The following is a 27,988-nucleotide window of genomic DNA, read 5'->3' as shown; positions in this document are numbered from 1 at the left end:
AATTCTACTTCAGGATTAAAGGGCTGTCCTAAAAAATCATAATCAGTGCCTTAAAATAACTACAATTGGTAAAGACAGACAAACAGTAAAAAACTTTTTGTTTTTCATACATATATATACATATGAACACACTGCAAGTGTGAGTGGATGAAGGCAGTGGAAAATAAAATCTGAAATGTTGATTGTTCATTTGTAGTAGGCTTCTTTAAAAACCCTTTTCCAACTCACTTGGGATTCAGTGATCCATTGTGCTTCCACATATGGCTAATCATGGTGGTTATTAAATATGTAACACCTCATTAACCTCCAGCCACATGAATGACAATAACACACAGCTAAACACACTTATCATTCTCATAGTACGTTTATGAACCAGCTCTACTACGTCTTACTAATTTTACATTAGCAAGATTCCATCCATCCATCCAATTTAGAGCTATCAATTAACCCAAGCTGCATGTCTTTGGACTGTCTGAGGAAGCCAGACTACCCAGAGAGAACCCACGCAGGCACAGAGAGAACATGCAAACTCCCCAGGCCCAAACCCAAATTCTCTTCACTAAAGAAGAAAACTGTCTATGGCAAGTGTTGTGGTTCAGAGTTGAACCAGGAAGCCAGTCTGATGGATGATTTTGATGAGCAAATAAATCTGACTAATCTCTGGGTTTGACTCCAGCCTGTCTGACTGCTCATGTTTCTTGTTTCTTGCTTGCTAATAATGTTGCCATGTGAAATCTAAACCATTTGTTTTTTGAGTTCATTGTTAGTACAGCTGCTAGAACAGATTGAGCTGTCTATTAAGAGCAATGTTGTCTGATTGAAATTCAAAGCTTGACAGCAGTGTCCTGTATGTGTGGTGAAAATGGCAAATGACATCAGCATGATGTCATTGTCTGGAGTACATCTGTACATCCTGCAACAGTTACTCTAAACTTCATCTTTAAGAGTCATGTTTGTTCTGTCAGTGTGATAAGCACATAGATCTAATACATGGTACTATAGCCTCAGCTACCACTGCTATGAGATGAAGCTATCAGACTGCAGAAAAACTATAGAATTCAGGATGCTTCATCACTGACAAACAGTTGCTGAATTCATCAAAATTTAAGCCAGAATCTGACAGTGAATTAAACTATTGAATGTTTTATCAGATTAATATACCTTTTTACCTTCCTGGCACAATAGAAGCAAGCTCAGAGACTAGACATTTCTTTGGGATTGTTGGTTCCTTCTTTGTGATTTGTGTCTACAGTCTTGTTCTTTTGATTTGTAAATTAACCAGTACTTTTCTAATTCAGTTCATCATCTTTTGTACTATAAAAGGAGCAAATGGGGCAAAAATCACTCACTCACACATATTTTAATTGAGCCAAAAGTTTTGATTGATAAGCTACCATTTTTGGGGGATAAAACCGAAAGTTGGGGCATCTGCTATATGTATGTGTATATATATATATATATATATATATATATATCCCCAACTAGTCCCTCACTACACAGAAAAGCACTGAATGTACTGTGGCAAATATGGTACATCAAAGCTCAACCAGGATGAATTATTTGCTAACTCAAATGATCATATCTTGTACTGATAATTCAACCAGGAGAGCTTTGTTACCATCCAACCCTTGGGACTGCTCCAAATGTCAGTCACAGACCACTGTCTAGACGGAAAATGAACAGGCCTTTTACTTTTGGACCTCTGGACACTGAAAATAGCCTTCATTACTTCACTGGGTTTCTGAAGTTTCACTGTGGTTTTTACATTACTGACACACTAAAAGATGTCTCATAATTACTGTTGTTTAACTTGTGTCACATCAACCAAATGTTACTTCATTAGCCATCAGTCATCAGTCCGAAATCTTACATAGCTGGAGTTAATTACCATACTACTGTTCCACAGCTCTATGGGCATCATTCGTGTAGCTGTACTACAAACTGGGCCTTGAAAAGAACCTGAGCTGCCATTTCAAAATAAGGATGTCTCTATAAAAGGATACAATTATTGCTTCTTTGCACACTCATGTATGGCCTACCTTGAACCAAAGCCACATACACACAATGGCTGCACTGCTCATTAATTGATGTCCTGGCTGAAGGGCAGTGTATAAGCAATAATTACTCAACAACTCAATAGAAAAACTTGATCTGCATGTTGTGCATACTCATTGTCATGAGCCTAAACTGAGTCACAGTTTTTAGCTTGTTAACACTAATTTAGCTTTTGATAGTAGCCTTGTGACTACCTAGCCCCCTTCAGGCAAATTCAGAGCTGTGGGAAAAGTTGCTTCTCCCACTGCAAAATACAGTTGTGTAGTTTTATTGCCAACCAAGGCACAGTATTTACAAGCCTGCCTTAGACTGTGGCAGGGCATTAATCACAGACCAGCATTAGGCTGTTGGAGGGGGGGTCAGGTTTCACAGGTCTACACAGCAATGCAAACAATACAAGGGATTTATTTAAGAGCAATCAGCTGCAAATGAATCTATACTATGTAGTGGTCTGCAGGTACAGCTTTAACCAAGAATACCTAGAACAAATGCCATTTTATCAGTAATATAACAGACTACTGTATTAGGGTCAAGTGGTTTAAGCATTGGTGCCTAGCATATATTATTCATGATTAATTTATTTTCATAACTTCTTATCAATCCAAACACATCAATTCTCCAAGCATGAGCTCTGAGCAATTTTGTTTATTGTAGTCATCTGTATCTATTACAGATACAGAAAACTGACTTTAAATGCCTCTGACAAACTTCTCATACACATGCAAAGCAAAATTGGTTTAAAGGAGAAAAGTTGACTTTAAAAAGCTTACATATGGACAGGCGTCTCACACCATGCAAACACTGGCTAAGGTGCTGCTAAGTTTGTGTAATTTCAAGTTCTACGCAATTACTATATAGTTCTAAACTGGTAATTTACAAATCTGGGCTGAAGTCAGTAGTTCCCTGACAAAGCGTTGTTTTTTTCCATTTGGGAGTGCTGGCTACAGGGCTGCTACACGGCTAGCCTCACAAAGCACGGCATGATGGCCTCTGGTAGCAGTTTTAGTGACATCATCAATACACTTCCTGATGAAAGCTGTAACAGTCTGAATGTCCAGGTGGGCTGGGGGGTGCTTGTATGCATTTTGTACATTTTCTCCTCTTGTTGACATGCTGGTAGAATTTCAGAAAAACAGTCTAATAGTCTAAATTTACATGATTTAAGTCACCAGCAATGATCAAGGTGCTGTTTCTTGGCTTGTTCCTCATGGTTTCTGTCGGATTAGCGTTAAACATGACTTCTAATGTCAGTTCTTCCAGCTAGGCTTTCATCTGCACATGCCAGGATGTTTATAATCAATTAAATCAACATCATGCATTTGGAACTTGGTACACTGTGTAGCATTTCCACACATACAAAACTATACAGTATTAACACACAGACACAAAGCTGAAAATGTACATTCTGTGTCAATAATGAAATACGGTCAAAGTGCCTTTGACTGTGTTAAATATGAAATACATGCATAATGGAGCACATATGGGCCAGTGGATGACCTACACTCAGCAAGTTCCACCCTCCCCCACTTCCAGCCCATGTGAATACAGAGAGGAGTCGACCCGCATCCAACTTTCTGTCACTGACTCCGGCTTTGACAGAGTATCGTCCCAAAATTAAATACAGTGTTATTCGTTTCTCACAGACTTCCAGCCAAATGTGCTGCTTCCATATCTCTTCCCACCTCATTTCATCGTTATGATAGATTCTCTACTGCTTCCCTTTCACCAAGCTTCACCATGAAACAATTTACTGATCCACACACTTCCATATGCAGACCCCCGTTCCCCACATCAGACAATTCATACACAAAATAATTTCCAAACAGCCACAAGCAGACTTTGCACACACACACACACACACACCACACAAAGGCAAAGACTGTTGTAATGAAATTGAAATGAAAGCACTATTACGGTATCAATCTTTATCTAATCCATTCTGTGGAAAGAGAGGCCGATTGTAATTACCTCTACCTCAGTTTGCTCTAACAAGGGCCAGCATTCACATCACTCTTCCTTACCTTTACCTCTTTTTTCCCTCCAATTCTGCATTCTACAGTTACAGCCAGCCACACAATACCAATGGCAATCAATTTCCTATCATACAAAAGACCTTAGGGGGCTCTCCATTTCATTTTCAAACAATGCAGTCCAAAAATATGGCTTGAATTAAGATGTAGCACTGGACCATCTGCAGTACTCTGGATGAGGAGCAGATCAGTGCATAATTTCTGGCTGCTAACAAGACATTTGAAAAGAATCACAATCCTTTTCACATCTGTTGAGTGCTCATGTTGTCTGATCTCTGCTTCCAGTTCTCACTGAGTGACTGGGAGAAAACCCAGGCTCGGTCGATATAAGTGAGCCCAAATGTGACATGACAGGATTATCAGACCAGAGTCAGTGCAGGCTATCTGTAAATTCTAATCCATGTGCGCTCCAAGTGTCTCTTAATTTTAAGGAAAGTGACTAGGGAGCAGAATTTGGAAGCAGGAAGGACCCTGGTGTGACAGACTCTGAGCTCTGTGCAGTTGGCTGACTTCTTGGAAAAGGGACATGAGAGATCTCCCTTCTGTTCAACTCTTATTTTCAAGTCCTGGGAACTTTCTCTCTTCACCAAAAAGCCGTTTACTGAGTAAGTCTCACACTCTCTGTTAGCAGTGCTCCAACATTGGAAGTCAAGACTGCTTGTTGTATTATCACTTAATGCAACCTTGTCTCCTACAAAATACATTTCTACATTAACATACTTAGGCAAATATGCATAGGAGAAAATCAAATTCTTCCTAGAATTAACTACACTGGCAACGTCTTTTCCAATCCAGTAAGCGAGATGTTCTAAAGGGCCACACACACCAGTGATGTCTTGTCATTACACATTATGTCCTATTCCCAAGCATAAAAGCACTTCAGCTACCTCTGTCTGCATGGATGTGAAGTGGGATGGCTACAACAGGGATGCTGGATAGAGGTTGGGGTGGATGTGTTTCCTCTAACATAATCCTGGCCAAATTGTGTTCTATAACATAATTAAGAAATGTGTTACTGTATCTTGCAATATAATGGCAGCTAATAGTCTGTTTAGACTCTCACAGCACTCAGTTAAGGTTAGGGAAAGATCCTGTTCTGGTTTAACACAGATTATTTCAGAGAACCAATGTAGCATGCAACATAGAGGCATTGATGTTACAGTCCTGCAATCCATACTCCCACCCTCCACCCTGACCACCTCCCTTCAAGTCCTGTGTGGAACATAATTGTAGTGCTTCTGTCACTCACAAGAACATTGCCTCTGAATATAATCAAGACAGTGATCATACTTGTGGATAAACCACATTTTGGATCAGGTTTGATGATTCAGATTGCATCTCACTATTCTTGGCTTCTTTTCAGACTGGGTCTTAGAATGTGTATTTATCCACTTTTGGGTCATTTCCACAGTCCACTTTCAGATTTTGGACTCCTGGCAGCTGGGTTTGTTTTTCCTACAATATCCTGTCCTGGGTCAAAGCATCCTACATCCCATCATCTCTTTACTTTTGTAAGACCTATATCTTTCTTAACCAAGTGTTTTGTATTTGGAACAAAGCCAGGAAATTATGCTTTAGATGCCAGAGGCATTGTAGAGAAAATGTTTTCAGAATGGACATCTGAATTTGCAGTGAACACTTTTCAGACAATGTAAATATTTTCTCATTATGATGATTTAAAATGATGTAATGTGGGCAGTAGGCCTGCACAATTCTTGCTTTTTTGCTCAGAATTTTCTTTAAATTTACTGCAGTAATTTACCTGATAAAGAAGGAAATGCAACAAAAAATATGATGGTGCCTGATATAGGACCAGCACATCAACTTTGGACAGCAAATGCAACAGCTTCATGAATCTCAGAACATAAAAACTAAACAAAAACTAAATTTGTCTCTTGTCCTCTCTTACTTATGCAACCAACAAGTATTTTTCTGTGTGTAAGATGACAATACACTGTCATTCATTTCTAATTTTCCTTTCACTAGGTGTATTTTCCTTACTGCAGGTTTCTACTGCTCTGCAGCATGTGGTGTAACAACGCATTGTCATTTGTTGAGGAAGAAAGCAGGAGCACTTTTTTTTATACAGCTGATGTCCTTATGTGGAAGAATCGTTGGCATTTAGAAATGAAATTGCATTTTCAATACAAATAATCCTGGAGCCCTACTGGGCTGCATATTTTTACATTATTATGTGCTTGCTGTTGCAGATTTGTCATACATGACCAATGGACATGGACTGTTTTAAGGCAATAACTATTTTGTGATATCACCAAGAAATCTCATCCAAACGGTAAAGAAGAGGGATCATCATAAATTTGACTCTTGTTGTTGACAGTGTTTTAATGTGCTGCCTATTTGTTCATGAGCAGCCTGCACCTTTATCTTGAAGGACAATACAGATTGTTTAGGACGGCGCTTATCCTGAGAAAAGAGATCTGATTTCTATCGGTTGTCATGATGAATGCAACAAAGAAGTATTTTTTGTTTGTGTGTGTTTTGTGTTCTGGTATGTTAGTGTCATTCACTATGTCTTTGGGTGCGTGTTGGCATCTGCTAAAAGCGCACTGCTCACTATTCAAACTAAAAATTTCCTTTGAAAACAAGACATATCCCATTTGTGCCTCTTGAAATATCCCTAAACCCCAGCAGACTGACATCTCCCTGCTCATTGTCGAAGATGTCTCTGTATTCTAAAGAGAGCCTGATCAAAAGAGCTTCCTATTGGAACAGCACAGCTGTAGACTCTCCCTCCATGCCATTCAGAAAGCAGACCCTGCTGCGATCAAAACAAGACTCCCAACGGATCTAACCATGCTCTCTTTTACTGCCATGGTACATCTGTTAATGTCTCTCTCCCCCTATCCTTCTCCACCCAAAACACTTCATTATATATAAATTGTAAATCCTTTTATCCTGTGAGCTGGCTTCAATTTATGAGGGAACATAAGCACTAGCAAAATAACTAGCCATGATTGTTAAAAGCTTAGTGAAAGACCTTGAAGTCATACCTTTACTTTGGCATGCTATATTTAGATGTACCTAACACATTCTTCTTTTTGATCAGAGGGACACGTTACTGGCTATATTTACCTAATGACAAAGACTTAACAAAACAGTTTGTTCAGCTGTAAAGAAACAGTACAAGTTCAAGCTTTTCATTTACTTTGAGAACTTCAGATAATGTTGGCTTAGATGTTCAGCTTGAGAGTTTACTCAGAGACAGGCTAGGGTTGTTTTTTTTTTTTTGTTGTTTTTTTTTTGACATATCCAAAGCAAATTCCAAAATACTCTCTCTAGTTTTCCAGTTTGAGCAGCTGGTTCTTACCATATGGAAAACATTTTTACAACAAAATAGACCATGATGAAACTAGATGGCTGTCAGAAATACCAGGTGGATAGATGGTGTCAATAGCACAACAACAACTATGATGTTTCCTGTCTGATACATTTCCTCTTTGTTTATGAGGAATCTCAAAGTCTTGTTTGTAATATAATGTTAATTTTTAAGCTGTTCTGGTTCAGCATGTGGACCAACTGTCTAGAATTGTTAAGATAAAAGAAACAAAACTGCTGTTAAGGTCTAATAGAATATGACAATCTGTAATATGGATTAAATTTGCTATTTATTTGCATTTTCTATTGATATTAAATTGGTGTTGCATAGTAGCTCTAACAATCCTGATCAACATATGCCTACTTAATATGCTGCTACAAAGCTTAATACAGCACAATGCAAATCATAAAGAACAGAACCGCAACCCTTAATTCATTTTTTCCACTTGAGAAAATATTCTGGACAGGACCAAGGATTGACCCATGGGGTACTCCATAATCACATAATCATTACTGAGGATATTGACGGAAAAAAAACAATTCAGGCCCATGGCTGACATTAGATGTTACCATCTAGAGTTGAGCAGAGAGTAAAATCTACAGTATGATTACAACAGTCAATCTTACACAGCGTCTAATTTTTCTAGAGAATTCAGTTAGAGCTGAATGAAACTATTCATCAGGTTGTTTGAGTTCCCCCCCAGGAGCCCTCTGGACCCAATTTTGAGAATCACTGATCTCTTTTACAGCATCTCTTCTGAGAATCAGACCCACAAGCCCAACCTCCAGCAAGATGAACAAGCACAAGGGATTTAGACGATATGATCTCAATGTTTAAAAAAACATCATGGGAGGATTTTTGGACACATTCAGTTGCAATTGGACTCCTGCAAGAAAACTGTGTTGTTCCTAAACTCATGACCAGACCACAGGATGAAAAGAGTGAATAATGTATTTTTCTATGCACTGTTGGAGAGGTCTACAATCTTTCATCTGATACACAACTGGTGACAAATGTTTGGTACTAGATGACAGTGAAAACAGTGTAAAATTACATGTCATTTCTGAAATGCATCTGTCGCTGTCAGATTTACTGATGAGCATTGTGTAGATGGATGACTCTTAACTCACTCCAAGGACCATGGCCTATATTCATTTTGTCACAAAAGGGTATTGATTGAGCAAAAATATGGCCTTATAATGTTTATTATTAGTAAACATACATGAAATTTTACAAAGATATTTGTAGTTTCCAGAAAATGATTCCTCACCTTTTATGCAATGGCACCATTAAGCAAACAGATCAAAGAGCTACAAATTGAACATTGGATTCAGTATGCTCAAAGTGAACTAGACTATATAATGCATTGTCCGAACACATCTAAAGAGTGAAAAGGCTGTCATCATGGAGAGGAGATGTTTGAAGAATGACAAAAAGCACTTCAGAGAAAACTTCAAACCCACTTTCACTCCTCCACACACCTGGCCAATTACTGTGTGAAGTGGGTGTGCTTGTCAGATTGTCAGTTTCAGAACATCACAAAAAGTGTCAATCCCCCCTTGTGGATTCTGCCATCAGGGAGGGGGTGGGGAGGCGGGGTGGGCTGGAGGGTGTCAGGCAGTGATAGGGGGTATTTAGACCAGAGACAGCCCTGTATTGAAACAACACAAGGGGCTGTGTTGGTGGGGATATGCTGCTTTAGGTACCGGTAAGATGAAGAAATAGGAGCCAAGTTCAGTTTGGATGACAGATCCATACAATACACTTATCAGGCACTAAAACATCTTGAAAAGCTATCATTCTATCTTTTGTCATGATGGTTGCCAGGTAAACAGCAGCAATGCAGAGCTCATGTTACAAAGTAATCTGGCAGATGACACTTCAATGTTAAGTGAGGCTCAACTTTTTTGCCAGATGACCCCACTGCATCAATGAAGTGGCCTCATTCAAATTGAGTGGGCTGTGTTTTTGCAAACAATCAAACCATCAGTTACATCTCCTAACAATATATTTGCTGTTGCAGACTGGGTTGTAGCAGTATAAAATCTGCTATAGACAGTCATGACCTCCACTGACTGAATCCCATCTAATATCTAATTATTATTATCATACAATTTGTTGAGCACACTCATCCTCCCAACAAACCATATAAACCTTTTTTTTTAATCTAATTACCCCACTGCCTTTCACCTAGCACCACCCACAGGACAAAACACCAATGCATAGGGAACACTGGCAGAGCTTTTGACTGAAAAGTAAACTGTCAGTTTTTTTATCACTGAATCATTTGTGCCTCTGGCCACTGGTGTCATGTGTTTTAGTCCAGATGGAGGTTTAGTGGAGATGGTTTGCCAATTTATTTCTCAACAATAGTCATATGGGGAAGGAACCAGATGTACACGAGAGATGAGCAGTCCCTGCATTGCTTAACAACTCATTGTCAATCAGGCAGGAAAACAAACAGAGTTTCAGCACAGCTGTGTCTCTACCAGTTGGTGAAGGGAAACACTGGGGGTCAATTCCATTTCAGTTTCTTTAATGCAGTTTGTCCATGCCATAAAATTTTAAACTTTGAGTGACAGAAAATGTGTATTCAAGACTACTAAGAGTCTCAGCGACATTTGGCAAGGAAAAGCAACAACAAACACAGCAATAGTTGAAGTGATCATCTGTGGAATCAAAATAAATTTAACTACTTAAAACCATGCTGGTTTTGTATTTTGATCAGCTGTCAATCTAACAGTGCAGGCAGCACAGTGTTGTCTTCTCCCTTTGATCTTCTGTTTGAATTTCTTTTGGTTCGTGACACACCCTGCTTTGTCTGTTCTTCCCCCAAATACACCGACCAGCAGGACAATGCCCACACCACATGGCAAGAACTGAAATCCCAGATCCTAATCTGATCCAGCATCTGTGAGAAGAAGCAACAGGACCCAAAGAATCCTTTGCCAATGTCCTGGTGCCCAGACACCACAGGACACCCCCAGAGGTCCTGTGACAATGCCACAACAGGTCTTGAGTTGTTTCGTCAGCGTGAGGGGGACCTACACAATATTAGGCAGGTGGTGTTAATGTTGTGGCAGGACACATTCACATTCAAAATGCAACAAAAGAGGACCTGTTGGCATAGTCACTTTGCTGGTCCTGGAGTGGTGTTGCAAAAAGTTATCAATTATCCATTTAATGCAACACTCTCAAGGTATTTTTATTGTTTTCCACTGCAGTCACGATCAAGACTTGATAAAGGCAGCACAGAATTTGAGCAACGTAACGCCTTCAAACAATCTACTGAGAAAAGAAGAAGAAAGAAGAATAAAAAGAGGAAACCGTATATAACACAGTTGATATATTATGGCCTTATAAAGTTAATATGGATGAAGCAAACTGTTGGTGCTGGGCAGGTAGTGGACTGTGGGTTTATAACAGTTGCTTGCGACTGGAAACCAAGTTAATGAGAGCAGTGAGACTGAATCAAAACAAGTGACAAGCCAGAAAAGAGAAAATGCGAGCTGAAAGACACAAAATTGCTTCATAAAACAATGAGAAAACATTTTGAGAGGTTTGTTTTTTGACCTTGGCTCATAACAGCAGCTCTGTGCTGAGAAAAGGGGATGCAATTGGTGAGAAGCATTATTCTACTTTGGCTACTTTCTACACAGCCACTGAAACTGGAGGATTAGTCTAAATTACAAGATCTCACAAATAATGCAGAGACAGTTGAATTTGTGCTCCACAGCTCCCAGTGTGAATCAGTGTCTACTGTTACATATTCCATATTTACTTCCCTGGGGCATTATTATAACTAAGACTGTACCTTAATTCAAGATGTGCAGCTCAATAATATAGAAAAACACACTTGCATTTTAAATTGGATATTTCAGGGAAATTAATATTTGATAAAGCCCCAACTATAATTTACCTTTTATTGCAGTGCTACAGCTGCACACATATTCATAATAAGATGATAATATATTCTTGACATTTCCTCTAGCAATATTGAATACTTTCATATAGCATGAATTGATACACAGTAATCAATTATCTGCTGTCTTATTCAACCAAAAGCAGGAATCCTTTCTATCAAACTGTACAGTGAAGAGTTGCTGTCTGCCTTTTAAAAATCCTCATCTTCCATTGTTGTCCAAGGTTCTTCAAAAGCTTTAAGCTACCGAAAATCAAACAACAGTCCACTCTCCCTGACATGAGCAGTAAATGAATTTAGATTTGTATAACACAATCTGGTGCTTTGAAGTGCTGCAGACTTTTCTTTCTCTCTATCTCTCTCTCTCGCTCTCTCTCTCTCTCTCTCTCGCTCTCTTTTTTTTGTCTAGAAATGTAATTCCTCCCCCTGAATATTTTCCAGTGCTCTTCCACCCCCACACAGCCTACTTTATTGTGCTGCAATGTTTCAAATTAAGACTGACAGCTTGGATTTGCATGCAGAAATGACATTTGCAATTTTGTTTGCTTTTCAGAATGCAAAGGTTGGGACAACTTCTGGATTTATGGGAGGAAGAAGCAAACATACATGCTCACACACTGCATGACACACACATCCCGCTGCCTCCACTCCGCTGACACTGCAGTCTGACCTTGGATGATACAGAGAGAGGAAAGGAGGGTGCAAGAGAACATGTTGAAAGCTCACTGTTGACACTTTCACTCCTCTGCTTTTGTCCTCACCTACCTTTTTACACCACCACCCCCCACCAACACCCCCTCACACACACACGTACCTGGCAGTCCTCACAGGAGCTGCTGTACTTAAATGTTTGCATTATTAGTTTGAATGAGATGTATGACCAAAAAATAGGTGATGTGGTGAAAGATTAAACATTATGGAGCTCCTAATCCAATGTCAAAAGTATGTGGACACCCAAACATTACACCTCCATTTTCTTGAGAGGGCTTTGTACCAGATGTTGAAACCTGGCTTCAGTGATTTGCTCCAGGTCAGACACAAACACACTGGTGAGATCCAACACTAATGGCTGGCAGATAAGATCTGAGATCTCAGAGTCCAAGTCAAATGGAGAAGTGGCATGAAAGTATGCAGTACAAGAAGGGCTGTCCCAACTTTACTTAGGTTTTTTTGTCCAACCAAAAGTCCAAAAAACAAAAGATAATCATTGTGCAGTGATATAAAACAGAAAACAGCTCTTCAAATGTGAGAAGCTGAAACCAGAAAATGTTTGGCATTTTCATGTCACCATGCAAACTACAGGGAAGACAAGTCTAGAGGAGTCAAATATGTTTTGGTGTGGGCAAAATATTTGTAGTAACCCTGAGTTGTATGAGTTGTCTGCAGACCATGTCAGTAGTTTTCACTGGAACAATTGCTGCTGATTTTTTTATTTCTCAATGCTGTGAGCACCACAAATGAAATGCCTTACCTCCATCGTACTGCAGGTGTGTGAAGTGACCCATTAATGTATTAAGATAAAGAGCAAAAAAAGGAGATGTTGCTGATGGGGGGAAAAAAGGGAAACAGCTGGAATTTCTGCTGACTTCAACAATCTGCGAGTTCAAGTATGCACCGTCTCACACTGTCGGTGCATGTTGTGACGGCAGACATCTGTTCAATCAGGCAAGGAACACATCCACTGGCTAATAAACAGCAGTCAAAATAATGAGAATAAAGTGAAAACCTTGCTTCAAATTGTATCTGCACACTTTAAATGTCCCATTGAGGGTTGGAGCTACCACTGAGGACACTGAGAACACTGAGGTCATGTCAGTATTTGTTCTGCGACTTCCCCAAAATCACTGGTGTTGAAAAAGTATGCCTTCTACAACTGAATATTATTAGGCTTATTTCAGTTCCTTTAAAACTCAGTGTTTTATGCAAAGGGATTCAGTGTTTCTCCACCAGAATTATATCCCTGGCAGTGTGGCAAAAGATTTGATTAGACATTCATGTTCAGGAAATAAATTGGTAATGCTTTATTTTATGGGTCCATAATTAACTAATCATTTCCTTGGAAGTTTCCTGAAAATAACTATTTCATCTGGGAGAAATTATAAGGAAAATAGGAAAAAGCTCATTATTCATTATTATAGTCAGTTGTGTTCATTTTCTGAGCTGATTTTAGAAGAATTTCCTTGAAAGGACGCTGTTTAATTAAAACTTGCAGAAATTATAATTGAGGTGGAGATGGGGATGAGGGCCTGGGGGCTTTGACTTGTGACCATGGTAACATTTTAGCCCTGGTCCCATGTGATCAGGCTGTAGAACACAGCTGTTGCAAAAGCTTCACCACCATATATGACATACATTCTAGAGGGAATCGTATTTTTGCCCATTTGAAGTGTATACATTTATCAGCTCTAAGTATCAATTCAAACATATCGCTCGGAGCTGAAACCCAAACCATGCAGCAGTGGGAAGGTGGGCTTGGCAGGAATACAGATGGCAGCTTATTGCTGACTTCGCTCGACACACACACATGGAGCGGAAAAGCAGGAGAGCGTACAAATGCCAGATGTACACAAAGGAAGACAGAAAAAGCAAACATAGCAGCAATGAACAGACTGTAGCACGGCTCCTTCCTGTCAGCAGCGGACCAGGACAATATGATGAACAGCATTCACAACAAGCAAACATGTCATCTGGTTCTGTCTACACACTGATGTTAGCCTGCTTTTGTTTTCACCTGAGCGTGTTTGCACACTGGGGAAATTCTCACATTTTGATTCTGCTCGTAAAAAGGCAAGTTTTCTTTGTAGCTCTGATGCCTTGACAAGTAATGTTTTACAAGTCAGGTTTGATCAAAGAATCAAATGAAAAAGAACAAAAATGTTGTTAATCTTAAAACAAACCATTTAATATCTTAAAAGTTTGATTAAAAAAACAATTTAGGCAGCATTTTAACAATTAAAGACCTTTGATTCTAAAATGTATCAAATTAATTTTAACATTTTTAAGGTTTTGACAGATCTTTTGTCTTTTTGTGTAGCAGAAAAACCTCCCATTAACTCACCCTCTCTCACCTGTTTCTATCTCACTAGCATCTTAGGTGAGTGCCTGAGGCAACACTTACTGTCAGTCCAGTTGGGTTCAAAGGCTGGTGAACTGTGGGATAGCAGTCCTGAATTACAGCAACATCTTAGAGACATTTATGTTCTTTATCTCTGCCTTCAGCTCACCTCCACTGTCACTCTGTGACACTAGTTTACACAATGCCACAACTAAGACAGCTTGGTTTAACTCTGTTTGTTCAGGGAAAGAAATGGAAAGGTTGGGAAGCAAACTCAGTATAACTAACAGCAAACTAATGTATTTGATCTTTTCTTTACAAAATGCTTTGATTAACTAGCATCAATGTTAATAAAATAATAAATAAAAGGTCTATGAATTTGCTGAGATATTTCAGTCAATAAACAGTAAATTGGCCATTGTAGATACACTGACAGTTAATATTTTTTAATATCCTGTTGTATTAGATACTCCACAGCAGACACAGGCCAGGCTCAGACAGACATTAACATTGGTTGAAAAACACAGCCCCCCATTGGTGCAGTGGAGGTCCCAACACAAAAACAAGGGTCATTCAGCACAGAAGTGGAAATTAGGATCAGTTTTTGTTGCAATAACTTGGAAGTGTCCTGAACCAATCCTAAATATCAGGGCCAATCAGGGCATATGTAATCCTTGGCAAAAACTAGAGTCACTGCGCAGACAGTCGTCCACCACAGTGCAAGCATTCCACTCCATATTAAACTGAAAATTATAGTCTGAATGTACACACCTTAAGTGACTCCAAGTTCAGACACTGAGTTTGCAAAGGGCACACATTCACTAAGCTACAACACTAATTATCATTAGCAAAGAGCAATTATGCACTCTCATTTTTGGCCAGTGCTCACTGTAGCTCTCACTGGTTTAAATGACAATCGCTGCCGTTAGCAGATCACATCAGCCATCTTTAATTAATGTTAATTCCATGTGTAACTTGATAACAGGCTAAATTAAATATTATATATATTTATAGCTATAATCAGACCAGTAGAATTACATTCATATTGAAGAATTAAGCAATGCATGACTTATATCCAATGCAGGAAGCAATGTGACTTTTATTTAGTGGAAAGTAAAGGTGTTGAGATTTGGCTGGTGAACAGGCATGTAATGTATCGGAGTCACATGTTTGTGGCAGCAACTTCATAATTTGTCTGATAAAGGGGTTAATTTATACATGAGCAAGAGGTTGAACATACAAATGTCTCAGCAGCGACAACTGAGGTGACATAGAGTAATCGTCCAAAATCATCACCATCACTTCACAACCACCTACTGAGAACAAATGTCTGTATATTTCACTTTGTATGAGGCAAATATGCATTTTGATAACTTGTGGCCAAAAACATAAACATTCAAAATCCATTTCTTTTTCCTGTAGGAATGTGAAGCTGCAGTAAATGTCGCATGTAGGTCAGATGACTTTCTTGAATAATATTGGTTAAAAATTCAAAGATAGAGAAAGGGCATGCAGGGTCGAATGAATGTTTACTGAAACAAATATTAAACATTTATAAATGCATGCACATACACTCCCAAAACTCTGCCATCTCCCTTGACACTTGACTCTTTAGGTGGCCTTGGGTCTTTGCAACATGCCTTTCCTATGAAAATTCATCCAGCTTCATTTGAATGCTCAGAGTGCCTTAAAACCTCCCTTACAAATGTTTCAATGGAGGATGTTTGTCTGTATATTTGGCTGGATTCAGGCCAGGGAAATACAATAAAAATAATGCTAACTGATTGGTGACATATTTCAACCATGAAATAATCAATACTAACCCAGTTGTCTAATGGGCGCCTTTAGCTTTAATTGATTCAAAGAAAAACTATTTCTTTCTTGGATTTTAATTTGCTTTGGTTTGAATGGGCAGCTTTCTAAAATCATATCAGCTGAATCCCAGTGAGTATCATCAGTTTAACTGTCTGATGTGCATGCAAAAGCTCCTCTGCATAAAGGCTACTCCTCCCCTCCTCACAGTGCCTGCACCAGGCCTGGATCCATATGTGTACTCTTGCCAGTGTGAATGTCATTGCCATCTCCAGCATGCTCATGAGGTGAGAGATAATCTAATCACTAGAGAGACAGAAAATAAAGATGTGGGGTAGGTGGGAAGACACCATGGAGCTCTGAGAGGACTGGAGGATAAAAAAATGAGGCACAGGAGGACAGAGGCCACAGTAAGTCTTTGAACTCCCCTGACAAATAATTGAAGGACATAAGACAGAGTATAAAGCTTCAGCAACAAATGGTGACAGACGAAACCTCTGACACTGTGCAGCTTCTGCTGTGTAGGAAAAAATGAAAAGGTGACGGTATGAAAAAAGGTGAATGCTACCATAACAGATGTCCACTTAATGACTCTGTCACACATTTTTGGTGATTTTCTTTCTGGACATGCAATTAGTAAAATTGAACCCAACTGGAGGGGCACAGCTCATTCCCTCAAGTATCCTTGAGCAACAACTCTTACAGGCTGGATATTCTCCAAAATAGACCCAGACACAAACTTTGAATACATACATACACGATATCAGATATCAATGGCAACACTGTTAAAACCACAAATGGTGAAAATGGGAGAAAATGGGATCTGAGAATTTCAGTTTAACTAATGAATCCATGAGTTTGAAGGCTTTTTAAATGTTCAGTTACTGCACTGCAGTTTCAACATCATGAGACATGATTTTACAACCAAGACCTTTGTTGAAGAACTACCCTGTTCGCATTACAAAGTAATCTACCAGAAATGTGCACATAACTGACTTGCCAGTGTGAACTGCCAGATGCCATCTTATTGTGTTGCAGCAAAACCTGAGCTTCACTTGTTCACCATACCACTCTCTGTGTTTTTACCAGAACCTTTTGCATCACTGTCTCAGTATAAAGGTCCCATTGAACTGAATGAGGGGCTGTAAATTTCATACAATGTCAGTCTTAGTCAGAACACACCTGTCAAGAGTGCTTGTCAGATCATTTAACTGACAATCTGACAATCACACCCACTTCACACAGTAATTGGCCAGGGTGTGCAGAGGTGTGGAAGCAGCCTCACTTGGCTACTTCAGTCACTTTTTATGAGTACCAAGTGCAGTATCGTGAACGCCTTTGAGGAGACATTGTCTGAAAGTGAGCACTGTTATTTCCACTTGTAGGATACATTGTGTCAAGCCAACAAGGCCAAAAAAGACAGGGAACTCTTGAACAAAGATCAGGGAGGCAATGTGATGCAAGCCACTATGCTGGCAGGCTTTTTACCTCACCTCTGACTATGGTCATTAAGAACAGGTATGGCTTTAGACATGATCGTACAGACTAGTTTGTTTCAAGCATACTGAGCCTTTTAACCTGCCCTAGGGACAACACAATCTGGATGACCCTTTGACCATACATACATCTATGGTGCATGGTGCTAGAACATGTTTCAAAAAGGCAGAATATTTTAAATTCAGACCCTCATCTAAGCCATTATCTAAGACATAATGCCGTTGTGTAGTTGTCACAAAACATTCTTATCATGGAGATGTCTTAGAAATGTGCCATCAACCACCTTTAATCCTCAACCTTGCTTTCTCGTTGCTTTCTAATCCCATTGATCTCACCTGTACTGACACTAACCCTCTTCATATCCTCTAATGCTGGCACCGGCCAGTCAAGCATCAATATTCACTCGTTAGCATGCTGGTTAGCATGAGGGCTGGTATGCAGATGAATGTATGGGTCTGAATCATTCTGCATGATGTTTCTCAGCAGGGCTCCACTTTCTCATTATTGTAAACATTAAGATGCACAAGAGGCAGTCAGACGCCTCCAGTGATCACGTCAATTACATGGTACCCGTCGGGGGAGCTGGCCTGAGCCTGTCAGCAAATCATCACAAGGAAAATGAGAATAAATTGACAAAGGTCTGACGTGCTGCTATACTTAGACACCTTGAGGATTGTGCTTCAACCCAGAGTTCCAGTCATTTCGCTATCCTTCCTGTGTTAGGACAGCAATTATGAAATGGAATTCAACTAAAAAAAACAAAGGAAAACTTCTCTTTTCAAAAACTATAAAGGCTGTAACCATGAATTTATTAACTTGTGTTCCCTATAAGGATAATTAGAGGGTTTTATTCTATTAGTTTTGCCAACTCACTCTGGCTCACTTTATTGAAGGGATTCTAGGGACAGAGCAAATCTGCTTCACAATGTAAAATATGAGTCTGATAGGGCAGGATTATGAGCTGTAACACAACCAGACAGGTTTTAAACAAAAGCCCAGATTAATCTAATTATCTAAAGTCCTTTTGTTGTATCAGTGTCTTTTATAATCGTCTACTGAACTGTAGAACAGCATGTGCACACAATTACACAACTACAAACTGTCAGATACAAAATGATCTGGACAGATTTCTACCTCTAGGCTAATTCAAGGCTAAACCTTAAAAAAAAGCCTCCTTTATTTATCTGTGGTTTTTGTTGTTGTTGTTGTTGTTTAAATTTTGGACATTTTATAGTTTTATCTGACAGTGGGCAGATGTTCTCAACTGAAACCAGGGATGCTGCGGCTCACTGTCAGCGCCCAAAGGTTCAACTCTCATAAGCTTTTGTTTTTTGTGCCCTTTTAAAACTATTTTATCCAAGCAAAGTTCTTGGACTGCTTCTCATCTTTTCACAACAACATAAATTTGGGTCATTGGCCCTCTTTAGTCAAACTAGTGCAATGTCAGTCAAACTGCAGGGACATCATAAAACAAAGAGAACGCATGAGAGTCTCTGTCTGTCGATTTTCTCAACAACAGTTGATTCAAAGCACTTCACAGGCGACACTGCAATTCCTTGGGTCCTCTTCAATACACCTGCTAAGTAGGAAGTCAATTGGATGAGCAGACAGACAGAGATTTCTCCATTCATAGCCAGATAAGGCAATAACTAGCTCTGATGTTTGACAGTGAAGGATCTTAATAAAACCTTGATTTTCTGTGGTAAAAATGATCTACTAAATATTATTCAATATTTACGGATCAATGATCCTAAAATGTATTAAAACCACTTTTTTCTCTCAGCCTTAGTTCTTTTCATAAAATTAAGAATTAAAGAGAATGAAAATGTTTTACTTCTTGTTGTCTTGTTAAACAGAGGCCCTTGATAAGACTGCTCTCGGGGTGTGATGCCTCAAGCTTTGGCTGCGATCTCTCTTTTCCTCTCACCCCTTCCAAACCCACCCAAACTTTTCCTTTCTTGCCAGGCAACCATTAGGCCAAACAGGGGCATCTGTACAGCAAGGCACTAAGCCATGTTTCCATGCTTAGCTGGACAAGGCCAGCCAACTCCATGTCAACAATAACAGATATCACGGATATAACAAGTTGCCAGTCCCTCAGCCCTGGACATGAGCTTTTAAAGCAGCTACCCATCTGTGCATCTGTTTCAGATGCTTTAGAGATGTTTCAACTATTAGGGAGCAGAAGCTTGTCCTATGAGAGAGGTCTGTGGATAGTAAGAATTTTCACCAATCAGTTTGTTAATTCAAACCAGTTGTCTTAATATCAGAGTGATTAAATTCAACCCCATTTCACTTTGCTTACCACTACATTGAGGACACAGTAACATCTGCCCTCCATCCAGTTTGCTGATGCCACAGCGGTGGTGGGCCTCACCAGCAACAATCAACTTACAGAGAAGAGGTGGAGCTACTGCAGGCATGGTGTGAGATCAACAACCTTTACCTAAACACAATGAAAGTGAGGGAGGTTATCAGTGACTTCAGAAAGACATGTACTGACCACACACCAATGACCATTGATAGCACCACTGTGGAGTGGGTCAGCAACACAAGGTTCCTGGGAGTGCAGAAAGGACCTAGACCACATGCGTGACAGCACTCTTCAAGAAGGCACAGCAGTGCCTCCACATCCTACATCAACTGAAGAAGGTGAGTCTCACTCCTTCTGTCCTCACCATGTTGTTCAGAGGGCCCAATGAGAGCATCCTGACCACCTGCATCACTGTGTGGTATGCCAACTGTACCTTCACACAACACACCAATGAAGCACGGTGCGCCCGCAAGGCCCAGCATCACTATGGACCTCCACCCACCCAGCCGCAGCCTCTTCACCCTCCTGTCAGTAGGCAGGAGGTACCAGAGCATTGGAGCCTCCTCTGTCAGGCTCTGACACAACCTCTTCCAAACTGTGAGGATTCTCAGTTTGCACACCCAGGCCAGCACCTTTAATCTCCTCCCACGACCTGGAATACCCAAGTCAACTCAACCCTGCCCACAGAAAATACCATAAACCTGCATCTAGCAGGGAAAAACAATCAGCCCCTGTTTCAAATGTCAACAGTCAGTCTGATCAGACATCGACAGAAGCCTAATTGTTATGATATTTTTTTCAATTATCGTGTGGTGTCATAAGTTTTAGGTAAGCCCAATTTTGACCCTCAGAAACCAAATTGAAAAAACAAACACATACTGACTGCATGTTGTTGTTTATACCATGCAACCTGTTTTGTTTCTGTTGCCATCACTGCTGCTTTTTTGTTTGTCACTCTCAGTACTACACCTCCACACTGAAGCAGCTACACCTTACTTTACCATTTCAAAGGTGCTGCTGCACTCCACCTGATATGGAACTTTTCAAAGACAGTTTTACAAACTAAACCTTCCATTGTAAATGTCCTTTGTGTTTGGATTATACCGATCTAAGTTAAAACTGCTTGTTCTTTTGTCTACTGGTGAATTAGCAACGCTGGTGAAGAACCCCTCTCATCATTTTCTAAAGGGCACAGAGTCGTTTATGTCCTTGTCCTCCCAACTGAATGTGCAGGTGTGTATGTACAGCTTTTGTGTGCACCCGCAACTGTGTGTAGACCAATGAGGAGACTGTGGAGGGTGGGGTGGTCTGTGGGTTGAAAATGAGGGCAATAAAAAGCTTCCATATCAATAATCACACCAGAGTCAAGTGTCCCCTTAGGATACAAGTACAGAACCACAAGAACAGATTCCCTCCATTCAGCAATAAAACCAGACTGTGACAAAGGTGGGCTGGGAAAAAAGAATCTTGCAACAAAGGTCGTCTGTGATAATTAAACATTTAAGCAACCAAACCACAGACGTTCTAAGAGATGGTGTGATTAGAAATTTGTGTCATTATTATATTAACAAGACACACTTTAGTGTAGCGATAAACACTGTTTATGCCCCCAGGACCTTCATATCTTAGGTCCCACCACTGGTGAGGCTCTGGCAATAGGAATAAAAATGTGTGTGTGGCTAGGTTTGTACAACACTTTAATCTTGTAAGATGTAATAAGCACTGCAGGCTCTTGGGTCTACAAACGTAAGTTAGACTTTTACTCATGTTACCAGCCAGATATATTGGTCTAATCATTACAGTCAATCAAAGAGTCTGATCGAACAGTTAACCCTGTGGCCAAATGCAAGACAGTTGTAGTGTTTAGCTGCTTTTGATGTGGTGGGGTCAGCGTCTGTGACACACAGGCCAAAGAAAGGTTGATGAGTTATCTGACCTGTGTCGAAGTCTCAGCCTCCCTCTTGATTCGGCCTTGAGAGAGCCACTCCGCCGTCACTGTCCTTCCCCTCCTCAGCCCTGGAGAACACAAAGCAGGAGGGAGATTAATAAGACGTAGGAGTGCTTACATGGACTGTAGGTAAGCAGGTCAACACAGATGGGAACAGGTTAGAGGTTAGAAAGAGCAGTGAAATCAACAGGGTCAATGCCATTTTGTCATTTCTTCTCATCTACATAGCCCTAAAAATGAATTAAATATAATCTACCTCAATCATACACTATTCTACAATAATAGTCTGTTTACATACTGTACATTTACAAGAGGTGTTTGCCGAAAAAGTTCTGATTCTCTAGTTTATCTGCAAAAAACAGCACATCTCTAACTTAAACCACTGCAAAGTAAAGACAACATGATACTAGGGAGTGTATATGCCCCCGTGGGCTTCAGAGCTTAAGAGCTCAGTTACTGTGAGCACAGAAACCCATATACATCCATCCATCCATCCATTATCTATACCGCCTATCCGTTAACAAGAAACCCATATACATTCAAGTCAAATTTACAGCGTTGTCTCATGCCTACACATGACAACAGCCTGTCACCAATTCTCACTCTTCATATAAGCTAATTAAAAACTGAAAATAAACATTTTCTCAGGTTCTGTTTCAGCATTCTTACTAACTTGATTTGAGTCAATGCACCAGTGCAGTCCTGTGGAATAAAGGCTCCCATTTTCACTGAGCAAGGATCTCAACAGGATGACTAGATTAGCTCAGATGAATCATGAGCTAACTTGAAATTGACAAAAAACACTTGTCAGGACGTTGAATTTAAAAGAGAGTGATTTATAAACATTGGTTCAGACAGCTATATATTCTATCACACATAACTCTGGAGCGTCAGAGTTTTATTTTAGCAAGAATGAAGAGAACAGACAGAGGGGTTTTCACAACTTTCATTTCAACTCTGGGAAACATTTAGCTGATATCATCTGGAAGACAGAACAAGAGGCAATATAAGGCTGGAGTGTAATGGGCTAATAAAGACCAGTCTGCAGTTTATCAAGCATTTGAATCAAACACACACACAGGTCAAGAAAAAAAGAGGATGGCAAAACAACCTTTTGTAATGATCCTTTTCATAACAGAAAAAACAAAGTTTCTATGCCGGGAGCCAGCAGGAAATGTCTGGGAAATGACAAGAACAAATTGTCTGAGTTTACCTTCCCACAGCCAACACAGTGAATCAATAATCAGCCAGGGACTACAAACATGGTTATTAACCCATCAGCAGAAGGACAGTAGTAGTAGCATGTGTACTGTATCTCTTAATTATTGCTCCCTGGAACACTGTATCCTCCCATCTCCAACTTTTGGAAGCTACAGAGGATCCAATCAGCCCGCCTACAGCAGCTCATGAGAAGCCAGGCACAGAAACATGGAAATGATCTCCATAGTAAACTGGTAAACAAGGCTGCTGGGTACCTCGGAATTATGTCAGTGGGGTCTATAACATGATGGAAGAACTGATGATATAGGTGTATCCAGTGGAGCATAACTTTGTATGTGCAAAGAATGTATCACTGGATAAAGAGATGTTATGAATAGATAAATGGCGTCTTCTTTTGACTATTGGATATAAAAGTTTAGCCAAATGTCACAGGAGATTATAACATTGCTGACACAAAGTCAGGTTTTATTGCAGGTCAGCCTACAAGCAATGTCAGATCCTACTGATACTTTACTGGATTATGCAAATTCAGTTGATCAAAAAGGTTTTATTCTTTTATTATGTTTTTACAAAGCCTACACACTAATGGACATACAATAAGTTTCTTTTACAATGTCTTGAGTTGTTTGGATTTTGGTGAAACTTTTACAGACATATTTGATATATCTGCAACAGATCTAAGAAAAAGGGAATCAATATTTCTGTTGTTATTAATTTCAAGAACCAACAATTCAAACATGTAGCTGAACAGCACAACAAGCAGCTTCAGGTCTTTGTATGTCATTCTGTCAGCTGTTTGAGTTCTTAAATATTAGGTTGTTTATACCCAGGGACGCTCAGAGCAAGTTTCTTCAGCCATAATCTGAGTCCTTTAATAACTGGTTTCCGCTAAAAACAAGGCCTTCAATCCAATAACTAATTAAACGTTTATCAAATGTATCTGACATATTGAAATAGCAGCTGCAGACTGCTAGACATGACAGACCATGTTTTTTACCACCTGCTTCTTTCAAATACTGCAGGACCTGGTTCAACATTAAGTTGATAAGCTTGAATCATTGATATGATATAAATAAAAGAAACCAAGAGAATGTGACTCCTGTAATTGATGTGAAACAATCAGCTCGAGAGAATATGGACCGCTGGCTGCTAAAGTTTTTGGAACTACAGAAGCAGTCCACTCATGGCTGTGGGTTAAGAGTATAGGTTCTTCCCTGACAAATGATCTTTAGCTGAGAGCACACGCCCATTTACAGAGAGTGCACAACCCTGACAACAGACAAGTTATCAGGTTATCAGGTAATTAGTGCCAACTGATAAACCAGCAGCAGGCTGAGATGATCAAAACACAGTAGAGTAGAAACAAAGAAAGAATATGATTTTTGATACAAATCCATTAAAACAAGCCCAGATCGGCCATGATACTGATACTTAGGATCATCTTTGGACATCCCTATTTACAGCTTTTCTTCAGTAAGATATTGGAAATCTTAACCGAAATATGTTCCATGGTGAAACCAAAATATTTCAATTCAATAAGCAGATGCAACACTGATTTCAGATTAAATGCTGATGAAGACCAATCCTATCAGCACTACAAATGTTTTTCTTATTACTTATTTGTGCAAGGTGACAGACTGTTAGGAGCAATACGTGATACAAGACTTTTATCAAACATTACTGCTGACAAACAAACCGATACAGCTCTTTCTCTTACCTTAGGCTGACCTATATTTGTAAAAAATATAAAAAATAAAAGCACACACACACAATTAATTAAAAAACAGGAATGTGAGTGTGGATTCGAGTTTTGAAAGTCATACTATACATATGTACATATTGTATATTTAGCTTACAAAGTCTTCCAAACTGCGGCTTCATGCTTATTGACTCAGAAATAGAGCATTGGTTGGACATTTGATTAAGTGGCTCTGTGAGTCGATGTCGGCAAATCTGAGAACACACAATCAAACTCCCTTCTGAGCAAGACTGCTCTCTTAGGCATTTACCCTTTTAGCTAGCATGTAACTGGGCTAAGAGCCCACTGCGAAAGTCCATCATGGTGCTTTAACAATGGTGCACAGCGAGGGAGCCTCAGAAGTCACCGCAGGCCTCTGCCATGTTCTTGTCACCTATGTTCCTAAAAAGCAATGAATTCCCACTGGGGCTTGAAAAGGCACTTGTCACTCTCTCTGTTTATACAGTAATCCATTAAGCTGTCTCATTGTCAAGTGCGCTTTGTGTATTGTGCAATCTGCATAGCTAAATAACACCTCCACAAAGGCTCTGCACAGGGAATGTAGTAAGCCTTAGAATCTGCTCTGGTATGTGCTCGATATCAAAACAGGAACCCGAGGTGAATTCAGCTTTTGAAATCAAATGCTCAGCCTCCTTTCTTCAAGTTGGGGAAGATCAAATGCTTTATCCCCCAGGCAAAGGTCACCATTAATCGCTGATAACACTGAAAGGAATCCATAAAATGTCAGCAGCCTGGAATTGCTACAGACAGGGAGAGGGAAACATTTCTGTGACATTTGAGGATTGCAGAAAGGGGGCAGGCAAAATAATGAGCTGAGCAGAGTGGAACTGAAATAAGTGTCTGTGGTTGCCTGACATGTAGATCCTGTTTTCTCCATCTTTTTATCCCCTCTAGCATGGTATTGCACATGTTGTCCATTGCATGGCATACTGTGCTCATTTGTATTTCCATTGCATCCCCACATCAGGAGGCAACTTATCATGGGTCAATGTAGGGCCAAACTATGCTCCTACCTGTCATCAACCATGCTGTGTAAACATCAGGGTAAAGTGACTGATTCAACATGTGTGGTCATGCAGCTATTTTCAAAAGACATACTATGCTTTTAGTTGCTGTATAGTTTCCTAACCTCTCTTTTCTTCACTATTCAGCCACAGCAATAAAACCAGTCGCCAGTCTGTCAGTGGTTTAAGCTCTGCAGCTGATGAATCAAACCAAGTCAGTCCACTTACAATGTAAGCTATCAGTTGATCGAAAGACACTTTTGCCATTTTTTCTGATTGATTCAACTGTATTATCTGAATGTTTTCTGAAACATATATTATCCAAGGTGTACACAAAACAAATACAAAAGACATATTATTACATTAGATATTTCAAATAAGCAGCTGCAGTTTGATCAATCTAATCTATCTTATCTGTATCACTGTACACTGAATATCTTTGGGTTTGGCTGCATGAGGTCTGATAAATGTCCTCAAGTGATGTCATTTGCGTCAGCATTGCTTGGGTCTGAAGATGACAAGTTTGTCAATATCTCTGGTGCTGAACCAATTTTGATCTTTTTAAAAAATATTCATCATGAGTCTGACAATGTTATTGAAGTGCAATGCTAAATCGGTGCAGCACCCTTTCAGCAGCTGTAGGCAAAAAAGCAGTCTTTACAGCACTTTAGGTGAACTCAGCGAGACCTTTTCCCATGCTGCTCTTGCTGTATGGAAGCACTTGTGTTGTCCACACATTACAAGTTCTGATGGTGGTTGCTTACACTGCTGTACAGTGCAGATATAACAACTTAATGGAAATTCAACATTTGTAAACCTACTTATCTCCAGCAAAGTTCCACTCTTCTCCCACTAAGCAGTCCTCCCCTAAGCTGCCACCTCTGCATATAGCTGGGAGAACATGAATGCCCACTCAATCCACTTGGGTTTACATGGAAAATGATAGTTATTGCAGTGCTCACTTTGAGGTTATACAAGCACACTACTCTGGCAGATATACTGTACAGGACTGATCTGAGACTAGAAAAAAAGGGTACTTTGTTCAGATACTGTGGTCTATACTTGAGCTGCTGTACAACCTTTAAGCTGCAGTAGAAGGGTTCCGTACATATCACCTGATCATGGAAACGTCACTCTAAACTAAGCATTTGCAGCTTTTGACACACACTTTCCAAGCTTCCAGTCATTTAACATCTCATTTGGTCTTAAGCTCCATTTTTCAAAGATGGTCAGGAGAGTGTTTGGGATAAAGCTCGAAATGTGACCCAGAAAATATGAACATCTGCATTGAATATTCAGTCAATGCCAAAATCAACAAATGACATACCGGTCTGGAGTCTCTGGCTGCAGAAAACAGTACGGCTGGCTAATAGCTTCAGCAGAGGCATTAGAGGATGGAGGGGGAGAGGCTCTCCATTACACCGCTCCCCCGGAATGATCGACTACGGCTCAACAAGGTGCTTAATGAACACCAGGTAGATGCGATACATAACATCCGAGTCAACAAATCACTGCATTTCCTTGCTTTACTTCTTCTGGCTGCAACATTTCCACAAAGTCTCTAGTAAAGCTTTTCAATTACAAAATCATTGTGACAGTGTGTGTGAGTGCATCTGCCTGGTGGTAAATGTTTTCTGGATAAACCAATCTCCCCCATTCTGCAGGCGAAGAATAAGGCGGCAGTGGATGGACGCATGGATGAGTGCATGGATGGGTGGATGGAAGAGCATGAGGAAAGGCAAAAAGGATGAGAGGGGCCCTCCTCTAAGCAAGATCCTATATCTCATTCCCCAGTTTAGCAGAGAGCTCATTGAATACACCATCTTATCTGCCTGCTCAAATGCCAACCTTGGGGCACTTGTTCACAGTCAGAGACAGATAGGCTCTCTATGGTAAATGATCCTTTAAATGCTTCTTTTCATGTCTTCTCATGTCATGTTCCTCACCCTCCTCTCCAACTTGTCTCGTATTACAGCTCTGTTAATACAACTGGATAGTTTTACATCTGCCAGTGTGGAAAGCGAAGGCTGCAGA

The 27,988-nt window shown here is 39.9% G+C and overlaps 1 protein-coding gene across 1 annotated transcript in view; it reads right to left on the bottom strand.

Moving 5' to 3' along the window:
• Positions 1-27,988, bottom strand: part of adam19a (ADAM metallopeptidase domain 19a) — a 156,211-nt gene that overhangs the window by 109,193 nt on the left and 19,030 nt on the right. Inside the window, exon 2 of the mRNA XM_018693824.2 lies at positions 21,959-22,038. Coding sequence (XP_018549340.1) covers positions 21,959-22,038 — 80 coding nt within the window. The remainder of the gene's footprint in view (positions 1-21,958; positions 22,039-27,988) is intronic.

This window comes from Lates calcarifer, linkage group LG14, assembly GCF_001640805.2.
Source record: "Lates calcarifer isolate ASB-BC8 linkage group LG14, TLL_Latcal_v3, whole genome shotgun sequence".
Classification (NCBI taxonomy): Eukaryota; Metazoa; Chordata; class Actinopteri; family Centropomidae; genus Lates; species Lates calcarifer.
The sequence above is the reverse complement of the archived record's forward strand: the minus strand, read 5'-3'. Positions and strand labels throughout refer to the sequence as shown.